General features: G+C 53.6%; 1 protein-coding gene across 5 annotated transcripts in view; it reads right to left on the bottom strand.

Moving 5' to 3' along the window:
• The window catches only part of AKNA (AT-hook transcription factor), a 55160-nt gene that overhangs the window by 12989 nt on the left and 20703 nt on the right, over nucleotides 1–21468 (bottom strand). For 4 of the 5 annotated variants that reach the window (XM_047068380.1, XM_047068366.1, XM_047068386.1 and 1 more), the window contains exons 4-15: nucleotides 19963–20037; nucleotides 14782–14938; nucleotides 13917–14059; nucleotides 11112–11171; nucleotides 8709–8836; nucleotides 8034–8241; nucleotides 6113–6267; nucleotides 5825–6019; nucleotides 4738–4987; nucleotides 3631–3737; nucleotides 2752–2963; nucleotides 607–763 (exon numbers count right to left, since the gene is read on the bottom strand). In XM_047068380.1, the coding sequence (XP_046924336.1) occupies nucleotides 607–763; nucleotides 2752–2963; nucleotides 3631–3737; nucleotides 4738–4987; nucleotides 5825–6019; nucleotides 6113–6267; nucleotides 8034–8241; nucleotides 8709–8836; nucleotides 11112–11171; nucleotides 13917–14059; nucleotides 14782–14938; nucleotides 19963–20037 (1847 nt within the window). The remainder of the gene's footprint in view (nucleotides 1–606; nucleotides 764–2751; nucleotides 2964–3630; nucleotides 3738–4737; nucleotides 4988–5824; nucleotides 6020–6112; nucleotides 6268–8033; nucleotides 8242–8708; nucleotides 8837–11111; nucleotides 11172–13916; nucleotides 14060–14781; nucleotides 14939–19962; nucleotides 20038–21468) is intronic. The other variant, XM_047068397.1, reaches the window with a different exon arrangement.

Raw genomic sequence — 21468 nt, forward strand, 5'->3', positions numbered from 1 at the left:
GTCAGGCCTGGAAGCTGAGTACCAGCCCCGGACCCTCCTTTGCACATAGCGACAGTCCCGTGATGGCACAGGCCAGGAGGCCCCTGATGCATTCCTGCAAAGCAGCCTTCCCTGTGCCCGTGGGGACAGATACCCCAACCCGACAAAGGCATGTGATTGATTACTGGCCAAAAGCAACTCAAAGGAGAGGGAAGAGGGCTCACGGGCTACTTTCCCATTTCTGTTCAACCAAGCAAGGAACAACTTTCCTAGCAGAGCAACTGTTCATTGAACAATTGTATGAGCAGAGCAACTGTTCATACAATGAAAGCGTCCACTGCTGAAAATATATCCCTGGGAAGCGCAGACCTGTCTTGGGAGAGAAACGCTGGGGGGTGGGGAGTGAGGTCTCAGCACCAAAAAGGTGAGCCTCCCGGTCATTGCCCACTGGCTGGACAGTTGTCCTCAAAGTCCACATCCGTGAGGCCCCACGGAGTGGCCCTGAGCCCAGAAACAGGCCACCGGGGTCCATCGGGCCCCAGCGCAGCCACCACTGGATGCGATGGCTGAGCTAGCCCCCGCCTCCCTCGGGCATCGCTCTCCCGTCTCTGTGATGGCCTGACTTACTCTCGCCCTGTCCTGGTGAGGAGGAGGGTGCGGGTGCTCTCTGCCGGTCCACGGGGCAGAGTGGCAGAAGCCGAGGTCGGGGGTGGGCGGATTGTCGTGCTGCGGGCGAGCTGCTCAGAAATCGGCTGTCGCCCCTCCGACTCTGAGCCAGGCACCGCTAAGGAAGCAGAGAGAGACCAAGGTGAGTTCGCCTGGAGAGGATCCCTGCAGTGCGCATGTCCGGGAGCAGAAGCATACGGGCACAGAGGCAGTGCCAGCTGAGGTCATAATTGAAGTTCTCAAAGAGGTCACTGGCCCACTGACCTCAGAACCAGAAGATGTGGTTCTTGCTGGGAGCTTGGCCGTGCAAAGCTGGGCCTGCAGAGCTGTTCTTACCTAGATTCCCGCCCCCCCGGCCCCCCATCCACCATTTCAGCACCACGTCTGAGTCTGCAGTCACCTCCCCCTGTGAAGAGCTCATTGCCCCTTCACATGGACACCACCCCCCCCACCCCGCCCAGCCTCGGCCGCGCATCACCACGTTCTGGGACTGGCTCCAGAGCCCCCCGCCTCCCGCTAAGATTATCGTCACAGCTTTGCCTCTGTGCATTTTTCTGGGGACAGTGTTCAAAACTTTAGCCTTTCAAAGGGATGGGTGGCCACGGGTTAAAAACCACTGACCTGGCCCACACGTTAAAAACAAGGTGCCCCCGAGGGGCGCCTGGGTGGTTCAGTCGGTTAAGCGGCCGGCTTCGGCTCAGGTCATGATCTCACGGTCCGTGAGTTCGAGCCCCGCGTCGGGCTCTGTGCCGACCGCTCAGAGCCTGGAGCCCGTTTCAGATTCTGTGTCTCCCTCTCTCTCTGCCCCTCCCCTGTTCATGCTCTGTCTCTCTCTGTCTCAAAAATAAATAAACGTTAAAAAAAATTAAAAAAAAAAAACAAAAAACAAGGTGCCCTCGGAACCCTACTCAATAATACAGAAAGGAACTGACTGTCGATACAGGGAACAACCCAGACGAATTTCCAGAGATATAGGGAGTAAAGAAGCCAATTCCAAGTGCATACATATGATCCCATTTATAGAATGTTCTTGGAATGACAAAATCAGGGCAATGGCAGCCACCTGAGAGACCATCAGGAGTTCAGAAGGCAGCGGACGTGAGGTGTCCATTAAGGGGCGACATGCCATTAATCTGCACCATGGCTTTGCAGGATGTTCTCACTGGGGGAAACTGGCTGAAGGGTACATAGGATCTCCCTGGATTATATATCACTACAACATGTGAATCCATAACTAACTGAACTTTTAACTAAGGTTTAACTTTCCAAGTTTTAAATGATAAGCCTTGGAAAGAGGCAAAGCCAATCTGAGGTGTACAAGCCAGTGCAGGGGTCACTTTGAGAGGGTGGGAATGACTGGAAGGAGCTTAGGGGAGCATCTGAGGTCCTGATCGTGCTGAGTTTCTTGGTCTGTGTTCATTTTGTGAAAAATCCATCAATTTACGTTCTTTCCTGTATGTTTATTTCACTGAAAAGTTCACATGCATTTTTTTAAAGGTAAAAAACTGAAATCACAGAATGCATAGACGTGCAAAGTGTTCATGACAGCGCTTAGGGGGTGAAAAAGAGTTATGAAGCGCTCACATATAATATGATCCCATTTTTGCTTTAAGTGCACATGAATAAACACATACACATTGGTATAGAAAACAATTCACAGGTTTGACGCCAAAATGTAGCAGTGATGGTTCGGGGCATATTTTTTTCTCTCTTCTGTTCTGTCTACCCTATCTGTAGTTGCAAATTTTCCCACAGTGAACCTGCATGATATTTTGTATCCTAAAAGGTAATGTAGGGGCGCCTGGGTGGCTCAGTCGGTTGGGCGGCCGACTTCAGCTCAGGTCATGACCTCACGGTCCGTGAGTTCGAGCCCCGCATTGGGCTCTGTGCTGACAGCTCAGAGCCTGGAGCCTGTTTCGGATTCTGTGTCTCCCTCTCTCTCTGACCCTCCCCCATTCATGCTCTGTCTCTCTCTGTCTCAAAAATAAAAAAAAAAAAAAAAAAAAAAAAAGGGTAATGTAACACAAGGTTTTCGTTGCTTTGATTTTTCAATAGGTGCCATCCGGCTACTCCCAGGTTCTGGCCAACAGAGATACACCCACTCACCCATCTCGGCCACCAGTGCCCGCTCCCGGCGGAAACTGGGTGCCCTCTGCCGCAGAGGACTGTCCCGGCCGGAGGGTCGCCTCTGGGCTCGGCTCCTGGGTGTGCTGGGCTCCACGGATCTTCTGGGGACTGGAGGACCCCTGGTCTGGGGATGGGAAACTGCGTCCCGGGGCTCAGATGCAGTGAAGGGCTGGGCCAATGTTCCTGCAGTGCTGAGGGACCGTGGCGGGAGAGACATGTTGAGATCGCCCGGGCCTCCGAGCCCCTCCATGTTCTAAGCCAATGAGCTCCTGACCTCTGGGACTTGGCACTCGGGGCAGTACGGTGTTTCTGAGGATGTGCCCCCGTTACACGTGCATTTGTGTATCGAGCCGTCCACCTGCCTACCCGCAGGGGCAAAATTATAAAGCTCAATTTAATTTTTAGAAAATACACAGAGAAACGGAATTTCTAATCCTTTCTTCCCATGTAGCCACAGGGAGCCAGGCAGGCCTCCTGGAGGTGGCAGGTGGGGGGGACTGCACCCAGCTTTGGAGGCTGTTGCTCTACATGGTGGCTCATTACTCCACCCCTCACCGAGTGCCCTCCTCCACCCTTGCTTTTGGGGTTCTAGCCCAGTCTCTTCGCCCTGATTGCCCTTTACCCTTGTCTTCTGTTCCCCTCCCGCTACCCACTCTGTAGATCTTCATTTACCATTCAGTCATTGATTTGCTCAACAGATACTTATTCCCCAGTCTGTCGCTGGTTGGTTGAGTAGGGGATGAGGTGAGGGCTCTGAGAATGCCCAGGTCATCAGCCCCTGTTCTAGGCTCACGGCACTTATTCCCAGGTTACCCCTCTGCACACAAAGCCGATGGGGAAGGCGGGGTCCCGGAGTACCTGATGTGGGAGAACCGGTGCTCTGGCGTTTGGGTGAGGGGCGACACTCTACTGGTTTCTGAGCCCACGAAACCACTGTCTGTCTCGGGGGATGCCATCCAGGGCTCCTGAAAGAGGCAGTGTCCCTTTAAGTCTGAGGAGTGTGCCTAAGGCACACTGGGAAGGTCTTCCCGATCCTGGCCTGGACCTCACATTCCAGAAGCTCACAGGCCTGGAGGCTGGCCCAGCTCCTGGCGGCCAGGCCTGCGGTGTGAGAGTCCTCAGGCACTCGGGACCAGCACCAGGCCAACAGCAGGGACTCTCCATGTCCCGGGAGGACCCTGAACAAGTCCTGCTTCCCTGAGGAGTTGGGGAGGCCCTGGAGACAGACACTGTAGCAGATTTCCAGAGCTGAGGAAGGAGGGGAGGAGAGGGAGAAAGCCGTCTCACTGTGGGGATGGGATTCACATTTTCCACATGTCTTCCAGCTTGGGCCTGGAATGCCATGGTCCTGTCTGATGGCAGAAAAGCCCGGGCCCAATGAATCGGGAAGATAAAATTCATCAAATGTGCACACCTCCTCAACACTGGGTCTAATGAAAGGTGCAAAGAACACAAACAGGCGACCCAGGTGCCTGCCCTCAATGAGTTCGTGGTCTAGTGCAGATTGCTTACTACAGGCTCATCAGGACTACAGGTGTGTGTGTGTGTGTGTGTGTGTGTGTGTGTGTGTGTGTCCACATGCATATATATGCATTATTCTAGGGGAGGCTCCATTGCATAAGTCACATTTCCATAGTGATCTGTGACTCCTGCAATAGTTTAAAAATTGCTACTCTAATGTCACAAACAGGCCATGGAATCAAGGACCATCCCCCCATCTGTGCTAAGCAGGCTCAAAGAAATACAGACAATGGGCCATAAGCTTTCAGAGGACAAGAGGTCCTGGCAGGGGGGCAGGGGTACAGGGAGCTACAGCAGAGAGGCAGCACCAGGCATAAGCCCTGAATGCTGGGGCAGAATTGTGCCTGGTAGCGATTGGGAACAGCAGGCATTCTGGAAGGGTGTGAGCAAAGGCCCGGGGGCAGAAATCCCCAGGAGATCCATGCCCCATGCACAGATGCTTACCTCTAGGTGGGGCCCACCAGCTTGGCGCAGAGACTTCTGTGGAAGGTGCTCAGAGAGGCCGCTTCCCTCTAAGCTGGTCAGACTGCTCTGGTGGGATGCCAAAGGCTTGGTGCCCCGAGGGTGAGGTGGCCTGCTGGGGCCCGGAGGAGGAGCTGCCTCGACTTTGTCCAGGTCCTGGAGGTAGCCATCTCTGGCCACAGATGCATGGAAGCCTGCTGGCTTTACAGACACCATCTGCTCCACAGTCTCCCTGGCAGCGGGGAGGGGCAAAGCACGTCTGAGCCCTGGCATGGGCTGGGCAGCCCTGTCCTGGGAGCCAAGCAGTCTGGACGCAAGCTCCGGGGTCAGACACCCCTGGCTGCCCACCCAGTGTTTTGTCACCGTTGAGCTGTGTGGCCTCGGGCAAGATTCCTCCCCTCTCTGAACTTCACTTTTCTCCTATATAAAATGGGGAGGGCCCGCATAAACCTACCCAACGCACTACAGCAGAAATAGTGCGGAAACAAACGAGCTATCATTTCCCAGGCGTCAGGAATCTGCACACTATCTTCCCCATTTCAGCCATTTCATTAACTTCAATCTACTCAAAAGGCTCATGTCATCATTATAAATGGAAGAGCAGTCAGTATTCTGTGTTACAAATAGAAACTAACTTTGGAAATAGACACAAGACCCAAGAACACATTATTGTTACATTCTAGGCAGATCCTCTTGTCTGCTAAAGGCTCTGGGCCTGAGGTCTGCTCGCTTGTTCTTGTTCTTTTTAAAGGACGATCAGGAGAGGCAGTGAAGACATAATGGCACGGGAACTTTCTCCTGGAGGGACTTGGAAGGTCTGAGGCTGAAGAGGACAGTGACGTTATCTCACGCTGCATCTGGCCTGCCAAAAACCATGTCCCGCCCCACCCCAAATCCCTTCCGGTGCTATCCACGGTGTATAGTCTACACTGGGGAGAGACCTGGGTCACAGGCCAGGAAAGCCACTTCTAAGCTGTTAACGAGCCGTCGTTGAGCTCAGTAGGATAATCACCACCCCTGTGGTTTCAGAGCTGGTCTGGGGACAGGTAGGGGAGGCTCAGTGACATACTTGAGGGGGGTCCTGTGACTTCTTTCAGCCGGTGCTGGGAGCTGCCTTACGGGCATCCCGGTGGCCTCTGATTTTCTTGGAGGTGGAGCTGGTCCGTCAACTTCTACTGAATGGCCTTGCCCGTCCTCGTCCTCATCCTCGTCCTCGCCCTCCTCCGGCTTCATGGCTTCTGGGACGGTCTTCACGCTGAGGTACCTGAGGAACACAGAGGAGCATGACTCTGCCCGGCAGGGCCAGCCAAGATCCAGTCACTGGGCCGGACACCCCGGCCTCACCCCTGCTACTCACCGCTCCAGGAGGCCGTGGAAATCCTGCTCCGCCGGCAGCTCCTTATGCCTGGGTGGGGCCGGGAGGCCCAGCGGCCCGTCCTCCGTCTCACTGCTGGCGGTGCTCAGCTCCACGTTCACATGCGATGGGCAGGGGCCGATGCTGGTGGCGTGAGGCTGGGCCAGAAAGGTGGAGGGGAAGAGATAGCCAAACACCACTTCCTCAGGACCTACCTTTCACCAGGCTCATGCGGGGCACTGAAGACTTAACAGGATAGACTCGCTGACTCTATCACCCTTTCCTGCGCGTGCAGAATGCAGGGACCGGATCGCGCGACCCTCAATACTGGCTGCCATGAACGGAACATCTGCCATATGCCAGACGCTGAACAGGCACGACTGCACAATAGTCCCTCCAGTACCTACGGCTTTTACAACCCATTTTACAGACAGGAAACCGAGGCTCAGATGACTTGCCCAGACTTACAACAGAAGCGAGGGGCAGAGCAGAGACGTGAAGCCAGATTTCCTGCCAGAGGCACCTCTCCTGACCTGCTCCTGCTGGGTATGGACACCCAGCCCCCAAAACACCTTCATTGTGGGAGCACGGGAGCCCCTCCAGATGACGCACTTGGGTTTGCACCCGTGAGCGCGTGAGGTAGCACCTGGGGGGGCTTTCCACAGTGTGAGAGTTTCCCCTACATCACTGGGCCACCAAGACCTCCGTCGTCATGGATACCTTACCAGCGCCCAGCCCTCCGTCGGCCCCCGCCTCACCTACCATGCTGGCCCTTTCTCCTGCTCCAGTCCCTAATAGACAAGCCTTCGCAGCACAGGGAGCAAGGCACAGAAGACCCCACTACTGTCACCTGTGTGGCTGCTATGTGACCGCTATTCACTCACTCTGCTCAATTATGCAAAGCAAACCGTGATCGTCTCTCTTGGGGCTGTGATTTGGGCTAGAGAGACTTCTACAAAGTCCTTTCTGTGCAAGGCCCTTGTCTAGTGTCTCCTGACCTGTGCACAGTCCCCAACTCCATCTAGTGCTACAAGCAGGACACTGGAGGCCACCCCCATTCCCCTTCCTCTCACCACCACTGCAAGGCCAGGCAAATGTGCCTTCTACACCTGTCTCAGGTCCACGCACATCTCTCTATCTGCCCTTCCCTTTTCCCACCTACCTGCCGATCCTCTTTTAATACCCCCTGCTGAAAACCCAGAAGAGTTTAAGGCCAAACCCTTGATGTGACCCACAAGCCCCTACATCATGGAGCCCCCGCCTTCCCCTCCAGCCACAGCTCTGGCAATTGCCCCCTCACCTTCCATACTCTAACCACAGGGCCTTTGCACCGGCTGTTTCCCCTGGTGCATGGCTTCTGCTCTTCTGCGTGTAGTAATTCCCACTCATCTTCAGATCTCATTAAAACATTTCTTACTCAAGGAAAGTTTCTCGGGGCCTCTAAACTCAGTCATGTTGCCCTGTTACTCTCCTAGAGCCCCGTAATTCTCCTTCAGAGCCCTGAGCAAAATAGAATTAGTTCAACAAGACAAGCAACTCCATGAGTATTAAAACCACCTACTTTTTTTTTAAGTTTATTTATTTATTTGGAGAGAGAGAGAGAGAGAGAGAGAGAGAATTCCAAGCAGGTTCCACACTGTCAGTGCAGAGCCTGACATAGGGCTTGATCTCATGAACCCAACATGGGGCCCGATTTCACGAACCATGAGATCATGACCTGAGCCGAAATCAAGAGTCGGATGCTTAACCAGCTGAGCCACCCAGGCACCCCCCACCTATTTTTGTTGGTCGGTTTCCCACTGAATTCCCACCACGTGTCTCGGGTGCTGGCACATGGTGCATACTTCACAAGTATGCAGTGAAGAAGTCGATTAATGAAGAAGAGAAGGAAGGAAAGGTGCGGTATGGCTGGGCAAAGAGGTACCTGAGGGCAGAGGGTCTGGGTGGCGGGTGTGGGGGCTTGTCCTGAAGGAGAAGGCAGGTGCACTGGCTGGCGTGGAGAAGGCGTGGCTGGGGGGCTGTCTGGGGTGGAGTCTGACCCGGCTCGCTCAGGTTCAGGCTGGGTGTGGTCCATGTGGTCCTTCAGCTCTTCCAGGCGAATACCCAGCTGGAATATCTCCTCCTCTAGCACCCTGGGGAGACATCAGCACCCGGACCTGTTACAGCAACCACAGCAGGCAGGTCTGGGAGGCCGTGGTTCTGAGCGAAACTTCCAGAGAATGCCATGGACGGTCCAGTTAATGTCCCAGTTTGGATTATGTGGAGAACTCGAAAAAACAAGGTGAAAGGGGACTCCACTGGGAACAGGTGGCCTCTGCCTGAGCCCGCCTCTGCGACCAACAGGCTGTGGGGCCTTGAGTAAATCCCTTCCCCTCTGGCCTCACTTCTCTGCTCTCTGATGAGCAGTTTCAGGTCTCATCTCCAAGGTCACGTCATGGCAAAAAGGACACACACTGCAGCCTTCAGGTGTACCCGCATCTGGATATGCTGCTAATTGGGGTAGGATTTCTCCCTGTTCCTGTAGCACATGAATTATGAGGACAAAGTGTGCCCCTCCCGGTGACTGAGGGAACCAGAAGCCTCCCTCCCCAGCACGTACCTGCCAGGATCAAATTTGCTGGGCGTCCCCTGGGGGCCGGCCAGCTGCTGGGCTGGGTGTTGCTCCCTGCAGGCCTTCAGGTACTCTTCCTCCAGGGCCGCGTGGGCGGCCTTTAGCCTCTGGAAGCCCTGAAACCAGACCAGGCCAGGAGGACCTGAGTGTGCAGCCCCCGTGGGCTCTGTCCCTGCAGATACAGTGGATGAGGTAGCTCACGGTGGGGGTGGGGCAGGAGACCCATCCTCTGGGCCCCTAAGTCCCTAGAAGGCTGGGGTTAGGACTCCCTAAAACCTGCCTGCCCCCGTCTAGCTCTCTGCCATCAGACTGGCAAGGCTGAGGCACGGCTTAGAGCCTTGGCACGGGCTCCAGAGAGCACTAGTGTTTCCTGGATAGACCTACACGTACCCCAATGTTTCATGACGGTTGCAGGCCAAATACACCATCACTACGTCCCCCTGTGGGCCCAGTACTTGAGCGACCACGGATCCTCATTCTTATTTTCCAAACTGTGGATCTGGGAACAGTAGTCACTCTTTTCCCAAGCGCTTATGGACTGTCACGATAGATGACCATCACTACCACACTTCTGCTAACAACAGCTAAAATTTACTGAGCACTGAGGTTCTACGCTAAAGCAGTTGGCATTAGTCACTGAATTTCCAACATAGTCCTAAGGACAGGGGTAGTTTATCACCTTCATTTAAAGAGGAGAAACTGAGGCACAGAGGGTTATTTAAGTTGGTGAAGGTCACACAGTGAGGGAGCAAGTTGTAGGCAGGATTTGAACCCGGGTCCTCCAGCTCCAGAGCTCATGGGCCTAACAGTGATGTTAAGCGTCCACAGCAAAGGTGGTGATAGCTAACAGATGGTTAAAACTCAGGAAGAAGGGTCATTTCCCCTGGCTTGTGATCATCCCCATCCCATTCATTCTATGCTGACAGCAGACTGAGTTCAAGGACAACCTAGAATCTAGTCCCCGGGCAGGCTTGATCTTCCAACAGCTCTTGACCTCCTAGATGTGGGGGAAGTACGACAGAGGGGAAGAAAAAGAAGCGTTTTGTTTTTCAAGGTCCTTGCTCATGCACTCAGTGAGATAATACAACACACATCACATATGTTGCAATTGGAAAATGGATGATGTCTATACGGTAACATAGTAATTAGTAACACAGTAATGACGTAGTAAAAATATAGCATTTTTTACAAACCAGGTGTGTTGTATTTGCCCCTCTCCACCCCTCTTCAGCCCCCCTCCCCACCCTGCTCTGTGCCTCCAGCATCAGCTGGGCTCCACACCTGCTGGCTTCCCAGGGGGTCTTGCCTAGTGGGAGGCATCTGTAAGAGGTCATAGGGCGGGAGGAGAGAGACCTGGCAGGGAAGGGCTGTGGGGAGGTGCCGGTCCCCAGGCAGGTCCCCTGTTCCTTGTCGCATCCCCTGACGCTGCCCACGGCCCCGCTAACAGCCCCTTCATTGACCCGACGCTCCCAGCTTTCAGAGCTCTACCTGCTCCTTTCCTGGGGTCCTGCTGATGCAGCAGAAATCTCGATTTTATATACGACTATAGTTGTCCAGAAATACCAAAATCCAAGAGGAAATAAGCCCATAATGGTTAGATTAGGGCTCCCCTCCCCCTTTCCCCTTGGTTTTCAGATACTGGGCAATCACTTTTACAAGCAAAGAAAATTTTTGGAAGGGCAAGTCTCGGGGTGCCTGGGTGGCGCAGTCGGTTAAGCGTCCGACTTCAGCCAGGTCACGATCTCGCGGTCCGTGAGTTCGAGCCCCGCGTCGGGCTCCGGGCTGATGGCTCAGAGCCTGGAGCCTGCTTCCGATTCTGTGTCTCCCTCTCTCTCTGCGCCTCCCCCGTTCATGCTCTGTCTCTCTCTGTCCCAAAAATAAATAAACGTTGAAAAAAAAAATTAAAAAAAAAAAAAGAAAGGGCAAGTCTCTTCTGGTGGCTGAGGGGGAGCCAGATGGGTGGGAGGCGGTGCAGGCCAGGGATTACCACCGCGGACTCGGGAATCAGACAGACCCGGGTCTGGGCTCCGCTGCCTACCAGCCGCGTGGCCTTCAAGTCGCCTGTCTCGGCTTCCCCCGCTCCATTCCAGTTAAATGCGGGCGGTGCCTGTAACCGCCTTACTGGCGTTCTATGATAAAACGCAACCGTGTGCATCGAAGGCGTGCCACAGTGCCTCTGGCGCACCACCACCACCGCTTAGTCAGTGGTAATACTGTGATATACTGATCCTTGTCACGGCAAGCTAAGCAGGGGCTGTCTGCTGTGAAAGGAGACGGTGTGTCTGAGATTCTCTGGCCTGTGTTGCGGCGGACGGGGCTCCAGAGACTCCACTTTGGGGGCCAGAGCAGGTGTCTGGCAGCTCCAAGGGCATCTCCCGAAGTAGACGGTACCTTGAGTTGGTCCCGGGGCGTCAGCCGTCCTGCCTGCATCAGCCCTGCGAAGGATTCCACCTGGACATCGGGAGGGGAAGGAAACCCGCTCTAGTTAATCCGGACCCTGGAAGGTGAGGCCTGCAGCCCCCACGCTTAGCCACATTCGCGCTTTGGCACCAGAAACTGGGTCCCGCCTCAGGATGTGGGTTTCCTGCCAAGCACGGAAAGGCGGATGCCAGAAACTGTCTCCACCACTGGCTCTGGTCACGGCTGCCTTTGGAAAAATCAAAGCGGAGCCTCCCAGAATTTATCAATGGCAAAGCACACTCACTCGTGGGCATGAAGGTCTATGACACAGGATGTTTACTGCCGCATAATGGCGGGGGCAACAGAAACGATCGAAAAGCCTATCTGTGGAGTAGTACGCAGCCATCAAGAAGAGGAAAGGGTATGTGTCTGTGCTCACGTATAAACTAAGACCTACTTTTCAGTGTCAAATTGAGGTATAGCCCAGTCTTTATAATAAGCTACCATCTGTATAAAATAGGGAGAGAGAGAAAAAAAGGAAAAATATAAATACATTTGCTTATATATTACAAACTACCTCTAGAAGGATGCAAGAAACTGAAATATTAATTGCTTCTGGGGCAGAGACCTGGGTGGTGGTGGGGACAGGGATGGGAGGAAGCATTCTACTCTATGGACCTTCTGAACTCTGAACAGAGTGAATTCATCGCCTTCCCAGAAATAAACACTCAACTTCAGGATAGTAAAAAAGTCAAGGCCCAGCATAGCATACATACTTGTGTGACCATTTCTAAGAACACATGTGTGTGTGTTGAACACTTTTGCATGAAACAGAAGGGCAACTATGGGAAAAAAGACTTTTCACTGAATATGCCCTTTATGCTATGTGAGGTTATTGCCATGTGCATCCAATTACCTTTACAAAAAACTTTTTTTAACAAAGAAAAAAAGACAAAGGATGATTTGGGGCTTTCTAGGATTTCTAGGAAAGCTCTAGATTAGTGCCAAAATGTAATATAGAAATTTATATAAATTATACATAATTTATATAACATAGAAAACAGAAACATAATGCAAGCTACATATGCAATTTAAGATGTTCTTTTTTTTTAATTAAAAATTTTTTTCTATCTTAGAGAGTGAGAGAATCTTAAGCAGGCTCCACGCTCCGCACGGACCCCAACGCAGGGCTCGATCCCACAACCCTGGGATCACGACCCAAGCCAAGATCAAGAATCAGACGTTCAACCGACTGAGCAACCACCGGCATCCCTGCAATTTAAAATTTTCTAAAACATCGAATAAAATTCTAAAAAAATGATGTCAAATGTAAAAATGTAAAAAAGAAACAGGTGAATTAATTTTAATAATGTATTTTATGAACCTAAAATATCATTTTGACATGGAATCCATGTAAACAATTATTAATGAAATATTTTACATTCTTTTGTCACATGAAGTCTTTGAAACCCACTGTGTGTTTTACCCTCACAGAACACCTCAGTTTGGACTGGTCACATGTCAAGTACTGACCAGCCACATGGTCTGTGGCTCCTGGATCAAACAGCACAGCCCTAGGTCATCAGGGGTCAGCTGGTGCCCCAGCTCCTGCTCGGTGTGATGACCTTGCCTTTGCTTTACAGCACACAGGACACGAAGAAACATCTCTCCAGGTATGGAACGAGGATGGTGGTGATAAAACAGTTCAGGTTACTATGATGGATGAGCTTGAGGAAGCCAGACACAAAAGGACGAAGATTATATACATCTATTTATAGAAAATGTCCAGAAAAGGCAAACCCAAGGAGACAGAAAGTAAATGAGCAGCCTCCAGGGGGCTGGGGGGAAGGGGATGGGGGAACTGCTTAATGGATAGGAGCTTCTCACTGGGTGATGAAAAAGATTGATCGTGGTGATAGCTGCATGACTGTGAATATAGTAAAACCCACTGAAGCATTAACTTTAAAGGAGTAAATTGTATGACATGTGAATTATATCTCAACAAAACTGTTACCAAAAAAAAAAAAGAAAAAAGAGGATGCTTGGTATTTCTCTGAAGGAATGTGTTTTATGGCCATGATAATATATGTAACTACTGCATTTCCCTTTTCACACTGACAACTAGGAAGCTCAAAACCAAACATGAACCTGGTAAAGCGTTCAGTGTCCAACAGGACATTTTGTTTATTCACTTTACACTAAGTTCGGTCTATTTTTTTCTACCCTTACTTCCCCTTTGCCCCATTTTCCTCACTTCTGTTTTCAGAATGTGGTTGTCATGCATGTATTTTCTAAGCTGCTTTAAAGCACGTCTGGCATAAGGCCAAGTGTGCAGTTAAAAATAGAGCTACAAACAATTCACAGTTATTTGGACTGTTTGGTGAAAGCATAAAGGCCCTTTGAGAAGGGACTGAGAATTTATTTCTGTAATGAAACGCACTAAGAAAGGGGGGTGGTTTATCCCAAACTGGAAGAGGTAGAGTTGAGATTCTCTCATCCTTCCAGAATCCTGGAGGAGCGGTGAGTCTCCCCTAGGGGTGAACCAGTAGACACTTTCAAGCCCAACTTGAGGGAGTTTGATGGGACACAGTGCCAAAAAAGGGAGTTAAAGCCAGTACTGAGTGACAAGGAGGAGGCTGTAAACCATGTGGCCTCTAAACCAGGAGGGAGAGGCCCACGTTTTCGAGATGGCAGAGTTACCTCCAGCAGGGGAATGACAAGGAGCCTTGCAGAGAGGTTCTTACTCAAGCAGACACTGCTTTCTCAGGTGAGTTATGTCTCCCTCGTTCCCCTCACCTTGGCCAGGAACAGGCTGGCCTGAGAAGCCAACTCCTGGGTCCGCTCTGCTGACGGTTGGTCCTGGGCGATGCCCGGGTTCTCCGGAAGCCACTCTGGGGCAGACGAGGAGGGGCTCAGGTCTCTTTGAGCTGGTGGCCACCCTGGAACACACAACCACTGAACGCTGGGGCCAAGAACCGTCCTTCCTGGAGCTGAGGGACCAACGCTGAACCTCAAAACCACACCCTCACCCTCCATCATCAAGCTACAACTGTCATATCGAGATCACACTGTCTTTACATGGGCCCCAGGAAGTAGGCTGGGCAGTGTAGCCCAGGTGCAGGAGAGAACGAGGTCTGGATCTGCCCCAGATCACACAGCTGGGGCCAAGTCAGGCGTCTGGTTTCCCAGTCAGTAGCTCAGGCTCTAACTCCGAAGGACTTGAGTTCAAATCCCTACCCCACCCCCTTCTGCTTGTAGCGGCGTGGCCTTCAGCAAGTCCTCGGCCCTCCGTGCCTCGGTTGCCCTAACTGTCAGCGGGGTTGATGTGGGGATTAGGTGGGATCCTGCACGGCAAGGCTTGGCACAGAGCCGGGCCCCCACACGGGCTCCACAGTGACATCAGTGCTCTGTTACTCACTGGGCCCAAGATCCCCCAGCTGCTAGATGCAGAGCTAGGGCCCCTCCCGGCTGCTCTGGCTCTAGGAAAGATACATGGTTTCCACATCTCCATTCGACCTCTTCAAGTCAGACGTCCCAGACAAGGGCCTCACCTCCCTCCCTCCCCTGACCTGAAGCCAGTGCCACCCTAAGGCCAACCAAGCCCCCCCAGAGCAGAATCACAGGCAGAAGGCCCTCCAGTCACATTTCCTCTCTGACTCACCGGAGGCCCCAGAGGCCTGTGGGGCTTCGGCAGGGCCCGACCACCGCTCCACAGACTGGGGCTGTGGGATGGTGAAGGACAAGACCTTGGTCCCCTGGGGCACCGTCCCTGTGTGGATGCTGTAGCTGGGCTGGGGCGGGTCCGAGTACAGGTTCACCTGTCAGGGAGGGGAAGGCATGAGCACAGCCAAGTCAGGGTTGGGGCAAAGCCCCCGTAAGGCCTCACCTTCATTCACACCATCGCTCAGGCACTCAACAAACATGTCTTGTAGTCATAAATACTATATTTGAGTGGAGCCCTTGGGTGGGGGCCAAACAATGGGCCAAGGATGTGCGTGCCCTTTCACGCCCTCTTTAGGCAGTCCTGATGGGGAGGCAGGACAGGGACCATCATCCCCATTTTACAGAAGAGGAAACTGAGGCTCCGGTTAAGTCATTCACTCAAAATCTCCAGCTATAAATCCTTGGACTGAGACTAGCATCCTACTTTGACCCTAAAGTCTATGGTTTTCCATATTAATAATTTTAAATACTACTTGTTATAATAATTTACAATGTGACCACAATTATAACTAATACAGTACTTCCAGCAAGTATAACTATAATCATATAATCACATTTATTAGTAATAAAACATTTCCAGTAGTGATTATCACATTGATAATAACAGCGATTAATGCTGGTCTGAATGAAGGCGTAAGCCAACGAGTGAACAAACGAACCTCTCAGCAGTAGCAGGCCCCCCTCATCCGAGGATGGATTTCAAACGGTAAACAGCCTCACGCGTGAGAGAGAAGTCTGGAATCAGACCGACGGCCGGGAAAGGCCACGTGAAGCACGAAATTAGAGGAGACCCGTGTATGGTGGTCAGTGCAGAGGCGGGCAAGCCGTGGTCTGTTTCTTTCAATAATGTCTCAGTGGGCACAGCTATGCTTGTGTATGTGTTCCTACGGTTGCTTTCGTGCTGCAAGGGCAGGGTTGAGTCACTACCGCCGAGGCTCTACGGCCCCCAAAGCCGAAAACATTCACTAGTGGGCTTCACTGCTGCTCCCTTTTGAGTCCCAGAACGGGTGATTTCTCGGTGCACAAAATGCGTTCTCGGTACACCGCCCTCCTATTCATCACCACCATCTCTGTTGCTCCGACCATCGGCCATCGTTACACGCTACCATCACCACCATCATCATCCCCTCCGTCGTCATCACATTTATCACCATCATCATCACCACTGTCATTTTGACTGCCATCATGGAGGCAGGTCCCTGGAAAAGCTACTCCCCTGTGGTGCCTCAGTGCCCCCAGCTGGTCAGGCAGCCTATCTTACTGCTCCCTGCTGCCCCAAGGTCAGGAGTGCGGAGTTTAGGGTATGCCTGATAGAGGGAGCGCCCTAGCCCCCAAGCAGGCAGCCTCTCCCTGCTTAAGCTGCTCTTCACGTCCTGGCTGTGGCAGAAAAATCTACTCCAAAGTGAGGGACAATGGCCCAGCATGGCCTGGCCCCCCTTGCCTCCCCCTCCTTCAGACCCAGCCTCTGATGAGAACAAAGCTGGATTTTAATAATCCTCTGGGCCATCTGCTCAGACCCGCCTGTGGGGGCTTGCCCACCAGCACCCCTTTCCTCCCATGGTGACCCAAATCTGGGGAAGACCCAGCCCTCCCGCATGCTCCCTGTGCCCCACCCTACCCCTCCCCCAGCCACAGGCCCGGCCCACCAAGGCCCAACCTGGGGAACTACAGGAACATGCCTGCTGTTCCAGCAGAGGGGCCAAAAGCCCTTGTAGAGGCCTCGGAAGGGGGAGCTGGAGGTGAGTGTGGGTAACTTGAAGCTGTTCAGGCCCCTCCCTCTTGGGATCTGTCTCCGGACAGGCCAGCACCCACCCCAGCCCTCCAGGGTGCCCCTTTTAAGCCAGGGTATCCCATGGAGCTCCCTGAGGCTAGATTAGCTCCCTCAGGGGGGTTAATCAGTGAACAGAAGACCAGGGAGTTTGGGAAATGCGGGGTTAAATAACTGACTAGTCTTTGCACAGATGGGTTTCTCACAGCCTTTAAAATGCTAATGGGCTTTATGAATGGGGTGAGGAGGGGGGGAGTAGAGAGAATAGGCAATGTTTCCCCCAACTCCTCTGAAGACTAACCCCGATGCCCCCCACCCCCACCTCCACCAGGGGCTTCTGGACCAACTAGTGGTCATCAGAAACACACATTTTAGGAAAGGCAGTTTTATGTCACCACCCCCCCCCCCCCCCGCCTTCCCCTGATTCTGTCTGGGGTGGTTTCTGGTCTCCTCAGCCCCTCCAGATCCCCCTGCAGCTGAGCCCAGGGACAGCAGCTGGGGGGAGGTGACTGCAGGGCAGCAAATCGGTGACATCACCATCAACTCTGGCCCTAAGCTGGGGGAGAGAACAGAGTCTGGCAGTGATTCCCGAGCAGCCCCGGCTCCCTGCCCCCACCCCCGAGTCCAGATCCAGGGGTGCCCTCGGCCCAGGCCTTGAGACTCCGTCAGCCCTCCCCAGCTGCAGAACCCACCATTACCTAGTCTGGTTCTGCTACAGAAGGTGGGGTTAATAGTGGGCTTTGAAGACAGACTGCTGGGCTCAAGCCCCAGCTCTGGCACCTGCTTGCTAAGTGACAGCCACATTTCTTACCTGCTCTGTGCCTCAGTCTCCCCAGTAAACACAGTATTTACCCAGTTTCCTGGGTAAACACCCAGGACAGTGGCCAGCAGACATCAGCATCACTATTGCTCTTATCACTTATCTTATCATTCTGCCTTGCCCATGTGCCTTTGCCACACACCCGGTGCCACAGCCCGGGCCCCGCTCACCCAGGCGTGGGGAAAAGAGCGCCCGCTCTGGAGTCAGGCACACATAGGTTTAACCCCCAGCTGTTAATCCCTTACCAGCTGCAGGGCGCTGAGCGAACCACTCGGCCTGGCTGTGCCTCGGTTTTCTCTCGTGAAGGATTTCAAATGAGGTGACCCTGGCAGTGTACGTAGCCTGGGGCCTGGCACCTTTAACAGCTCAGTAAATGCCAGCCCCCTTCCCTGGGCGCCCACCCATTGCTGCCCACACGCTGTTGGGCTGGCCTGGGTGTCCTCAGGGCAATGTCCCCAGCCTGGCTCCCTCCCACGTGGGCCCACCCCCTCCCCCTTGGGCTCTGAGCAGACAGAGTAGGGGGCTCAGCAGGTCCCCGGGGAGTCCACTCCCACCAGCTCAGTCTGAGGGAACAGTGTTACTGCCTCCATGAACTGGCCTCCCTGGCAAGGGCTCTGAGCAGGAAGCCGCTCTGCAGTCTCCTGAGTCTTCAGGGTAGAGTCCTCAGAGCTGGGGACAGGGTGAAAGGGCCAGCTGGGAGCTGTGCTCCCCCAGGCCCTGTGGGACCGTGGCGTCCCCTCCCCATCAGGCTCCGGGATGGGGAGCCCTGCCTGTGCTGCTCCCCCAGGGCAGCTGTGAGATTGGGGGACCGGGAGAGAATCATCTTGCTTCCGGCATCCAGCTGACCTGCGCTCGCCCTTCTCTTGCAGAGAACCCCCAAACTAAGGAGTCATTTTTCCAGAAAGCCAAGTGAGAGTGGGTGGGCAGGTACCGAACACCATCCCCAGCCTCTCCCACCTCCCCTCCTATGCTCCTCTCACACGCGAGACAGGTCTGGGTCATCAGCCAGGACGAGGCGACTGCCCATGGGGAGACCTTGGGTCCCCACCGCGTCGGGGGAGTACCCAGGGCAGGAACTTCACCACAGCTGTGCTCCCACAATGTCCACCCCTGCCCGTGCCTGCACCGGGCATGGCTCACCTGGGCACCCCATAAACACCTTCAGATTAATGTTAGTCCAAACAAGAATAGTCTCCATCTCTTAGAAGTGTTTGCCAGGCCCTGGTACGTGCTTTCCGGATACTGACTCATTCTCCTAAGTGAGTAAAGGACGAAGCAAGAAGAGGAGGGAGGGGATGCTCCAAGGCTCTGCCCTGACCTTGAACTTTGGCCACCTCTGCCCCTCCTAGGGACCCAACTCCCAATTTGTTAGATGGCCGAGCTGAGGGTCTGGACCTAATGGCCAGTTCCTTTCTCCTTGGAGCTTCTAGGAGTCTGCAGTCATGAGGGCAGGGCTCCCCCGGGAAGGACGCCTCCCCAAACCCACCTGCGGCCTCCCCAAGGCCCCCGCCCTTCCACCGGACTCTGGCTCCGTAGTTCAGAGGGCTAGAAGGAGCCTTAAGACATCGGGGGGAAGCCACTGACTCCCAGGAGGAAGGTCTATGTGACCCCTTTCACAGATGTGCCCAAGAAGGCCAGGGTGGGAGGGACCTGCCTGTGTCCTGAGGTGGGGTGGGGACACAGAACTGCTCCCACGGCAGGACTTCTTCCATTTTCTCATCACGGCTGTCTCAGGGACACCTCACAGCAGTGTCTCAAGAGGCCTGAGAGCAGCCTGTAGCAGGGGAGGGGTGCTGAAGCATGACAGGGACAGGCCAGGTAGGGGCCCTGAGAGAGGAGGCCAGCGAGAGGGCAGGTCTGCCTCTCTGCACCTCAGCTCCCACCCCCTTCTCCACTGAGGCCTCATGGGGCAAGAGGGGGGCAGGGGAAACAGGAAGCCGTGAAGGGCTGCAACAGGTCCCGCTTCCTGCCTCACCCCCACAAAGGGGAAGGTCCCAAGTGTACAAGTCTCAGCCTCCTCCCAAGTCGTGTGGGGGCTGGGCAGGACAGGGGTGGATGGATTTCCCCCTTTTCACTCCCCCTGCCACACACCGGACATTCGGTCGGGGGGGGGGGGAGTGAGGGGTGAGGCTGTGCGCGAGACATTCAGGAAGGATCAGGCCCAGGAAATAAGCACCAGGAGCTGAGCAGAAACTCTGTGCTGCAACCTTGAGGCTCAGAGAGCCCAAGAAACTTCCTTGGGGTCACACAGCTGGTCAGTAACGGAGCCAGGAGTGGAGCCCAAGTGCTGCTCTGGTGAAAACACTGGGGACCCCAGATTCTAGGATTCAAGGACATAAAAGCTCATCAACAATTAAGGAGATAGAGCCCAAAGAGGGCAAGGTCGCTGCCCAAGGTCACAGAGGGACCTCGTTGTAGACTGAGGGCTGGGTTCTTCTATCCCCAGGGTCTCAGGAGGCAGGAACAAAGACCATGGGAGAGTGACATCTCTGGGGGCTGGGGCCCCACCTCCACCCTACCCAAGCCAGTACCTTGGCCCCAAGGCGCAGCTGGTCGATGGTGTTTTCCGCCTCTGCGTACTTGGTGAGTAGCTTGTGGTAGTCCTCCTGAGAGAGACGGAGAAGAACACGGTCACGCCCCTCACCGTGAGACCCCTCGTGGGAGCCCGCCCCCCAAAGGGCTCCTCAGAGCGCTAAGAGCTCAGTGGTGGGAGCGGAGCAGACCCCTTAAGGCTCTCGTGCAACACACACCCCGGGGCCATATTGTGAGTGGGATAGAAGGCAGGATGGTCTGCTGACATCACTAACAGTGAATCAGGGATGAGGGCCTCTGGGCTGCTTCACCTTGATATACAACCCCTGTCACTGCAGGCTACAACTACTTGCTCATCTGTCCACATTCTGGGGACAGCTCTGTCAGCTCGTGTCTGTCAGCTCTGTCACCTATATCTTCCCCACTGCTTTATTCCCAGGGCTTCAGGGGCATGTGCTTAATAAGTGCTTTTTAATTTTTAATTTTTTAAAGAGTCTATTTATTTTGAGAGAGAGAGGAGTGCAAGCAGGGGAGGGGCAGAGAAAGAAGAAGGGAGAGAGAGAATCCCAGGCGGGCTCAGCACTGTCAGCACGGAGCCTCACGCAGGGCTCGAACTCACGAACCGCGAGATCATGACCTGACCCCAGAGCAAGAGTCAGACGCTCAGCCGACTGAGCCACCCAGGTGCCCCTTAATAAGTGTCTTCTTAAATGGTGGATGGAGTGAACCATCCAGGGGTCCCACAGAAGACTTGAAAATCACAACTGCATGTATGTACTGGGGGGTTACTATCTGCCCTAAATAAAACTGAACAGCTTCACCAAACAAGTCACGACAGAGAAAAAGCAAAAGTAAACGGCACCGATTGCCTTTGAAGGATGTTGGGGAACAGATGCATTATTTTGAAAGCTGGTAATTAGAGGGACAGAATCAAGCATTTCACCTGTGTTTCCCGTGTGAACGAGACCTTGGTAACCAAATAGTTGGTGTGGGAAAATTTGACTTTAGAGAAGATTTCCAGCAAAAAAAATGCAGAAGGAACGATGGCATTAGGAGACTACCACTTTGTCACCCCAAACGGAGGACAGGATCAAGGCCATGACTGTCGGTGACCACTGGCCTCACAAATCAGAGAGGAGCAAGCATCCCATGCCTCCTGAATGAACCGACTGTGACACGCTCTTGCTAAACACATCACAACCCACATGGAGCTCATGGTCTGGAGGGGAAATAAACAGAGAACTGCACCCTGGAAAAGCTTCTAGCTCTAGACGGACGATATACAGGACAAGGAGAAGACAGTGGAACACGTGAAGAGATATGAGAGGGTGTATTGGCAAATTCCAGAATATGGGAGACTCTGCAGGACACAACAGGTGTCCTCAAAAAATCAATTACAACAAAGAAAGAGGTTTGAAAAAACCGGGGGTCGGAGCGGGGGAGACTTGAAAGGCACACTGATCACATGCGATAGATGAGCTGTGTTTGGACCACGATTTGAACCA

The sequence above is a fragment of the Lynx rufus genome, unplaced genomic scaffold (assembly GCF_022079265.1).
Source record: "Lynx rufus isolate CCGP_SWC_20201006 ecotype Redwood Valley unplaced genomic scaffold, mLynRuf1.p SCAF_10, whole genome shotgun sequence".
Classification (NCBI taxonomy): Eukaryota; Metazoa; Chordata; class Mammalia; order Carnivora; family Felidae; genus Lynx; species Lynx rufus.